The 1,401-nt window shown below is 49.4% G+C and overlaps 1 protein-coding gene across 1 annotated transcript; it reads left to right on the forward strand.

Annotated features, from left to right (window-relative positions):
* Positions 1-290: 290 nt before the first annotated feature.
* Pmar_PMAR028577 (conserved hypothetical protein) lies at positions 291-1,354 on the forward strand (the record flags this gene model as incomplete). Its single annotated transcript, XM_002781811.1, has 6 exons — positions 291-389; positions 449-573; positions 620-782; positions 828-956; positions 1,034-1,193; positions 1,254-1,354. The coding sequence occupies 6 exons, from the start codon at positions 291-293 to the stop codon at positions 1,352-1,354; spliced, it is 777 nt and encodes a 258-aa protein (XP_002781857.1).
* Between the last annotated feature and the right edge of the window lie 47 nt (positions 1,355-1,401).

Consider the following 1,401-nt stretch of genomic DNA (forward strand, 5'->3'; position numbering starts at 1 on the left):
TAACTGCCTCCACTGCTCTACCGTCAATCCTTGTGCTCACTGAGGTCGTCATCTGCTTGGAAGAAGCTAGCGTCGTTGATGGCTCGTCGGCTACTTAGTCGTATATCACTTACGCCGTCCCCTTCCTCGTGTCACCCCTTATGTCAAGCCGTACCTGCTCTTTGGGCTTGTGCTCTTGATTACTCGCTTGTGGCGTCAATCCTGGATGTTGTTGTCGATTCTGAGATTTGGTGACAGGCTCTGGATACAGTTCAGTTGAGGTTCTCGTCTTCCCTTTTTCTGAGCTCCACATGTCCAACATGCTCAACGATCCCCACACTTTCCTCGAGCTCCTCAAGGAACAGATCGAGCAAAATCTCAAGACACATGTCGGCCACAGCGACGCCCCGGTAAGCCCTTCGCCTCTTCTGAGCTTACAGTAGTCTAGTTTTGAGTCTATGTTGGTCAGGTCATGTCCAAGTCTGATGCATTCGATTTATCTCAATTTACGAGCAAGGTTCAGTTCGAGAAGGAGATGAATGAACAAGGGCTCATGGTTGAGACCATTTTCCATAACTCCGCTCCGCCAATTCTGTGAGTACATGTTGTGATTATTTCACACATGACGTGCGTTGATCAGATACGAGCAGGCTTTGAAGCACGAGAAGGGTTCCTTCATCACGAGCACTGGTGCATTGGCTGTGAGCAGTGGTCGTAAGACAGGACGATCTCCGAGTGACAAGCGTATAGTCGACAGTCCTGTCGGTCACTGGGCCTTCACTAACGAGATTTGGTGGGGAAAGGTAAGACTATGAAATGATGCGAATCTTTAGCCCGTTTTGTTCCAGGTGAATATCAAGTTGAATGACGAGGCGTTCCTCACCAACCGTGAGCGCGCTATTGATTATCTCAACACTCGAGACCAGCTGTACGTCATCGATGCCTTTGCGGGCTGGTGCGAGACGTATAGAATCAAGGTAAGCCATATGCTGCTCACTGGTGTTGCAACTCGGGACATTTGTATTCGACGATTTCCTATGTGTGTTAATTTCAGATTCGCGTGATCACCTCTAGGGCGTATCATGCTCTGTTCATGCAGAATATGCTCGTGATGCCGACACCTGAGCAGTTGAAGGACTTTGGGAATCCCGATTTCATCATATACAACGCCGGCTGCTTCCCGGCGAATCGCTTTACCTCTGGAATGACCAGCAGTAAGTGAGGGACTCGGCGTGGTTGGTGTGCCGCCGAGAATTACTCTCATGTTTCGACAGGTACTTCCGTGTGTGTACATTTCCAACGTAGAGAGATGGTCATCTTGGGCACGGAGTATGCTGGGGAGATGAAGAAAGGCATTCTCACTTTAATGATGTAAGCCGATCTATGTGGACCCTGTCGGCTCCTGGCTCGTGTTTTGTTCTA

This window comes from Perkinsus marinus (assembly GCF_000006405.1).
Source record: "Perkinsus marinus ATCC 50983 genomic scaffold scf_1104296941452, whole genome shotgun sequence".
In the NCBI taxonomy this organism is placed as follows: Eukaryota; Perkinsozoa; order Perkinsida; family Perkinsidae; genus Perkinsus; species Perkinsus marinus.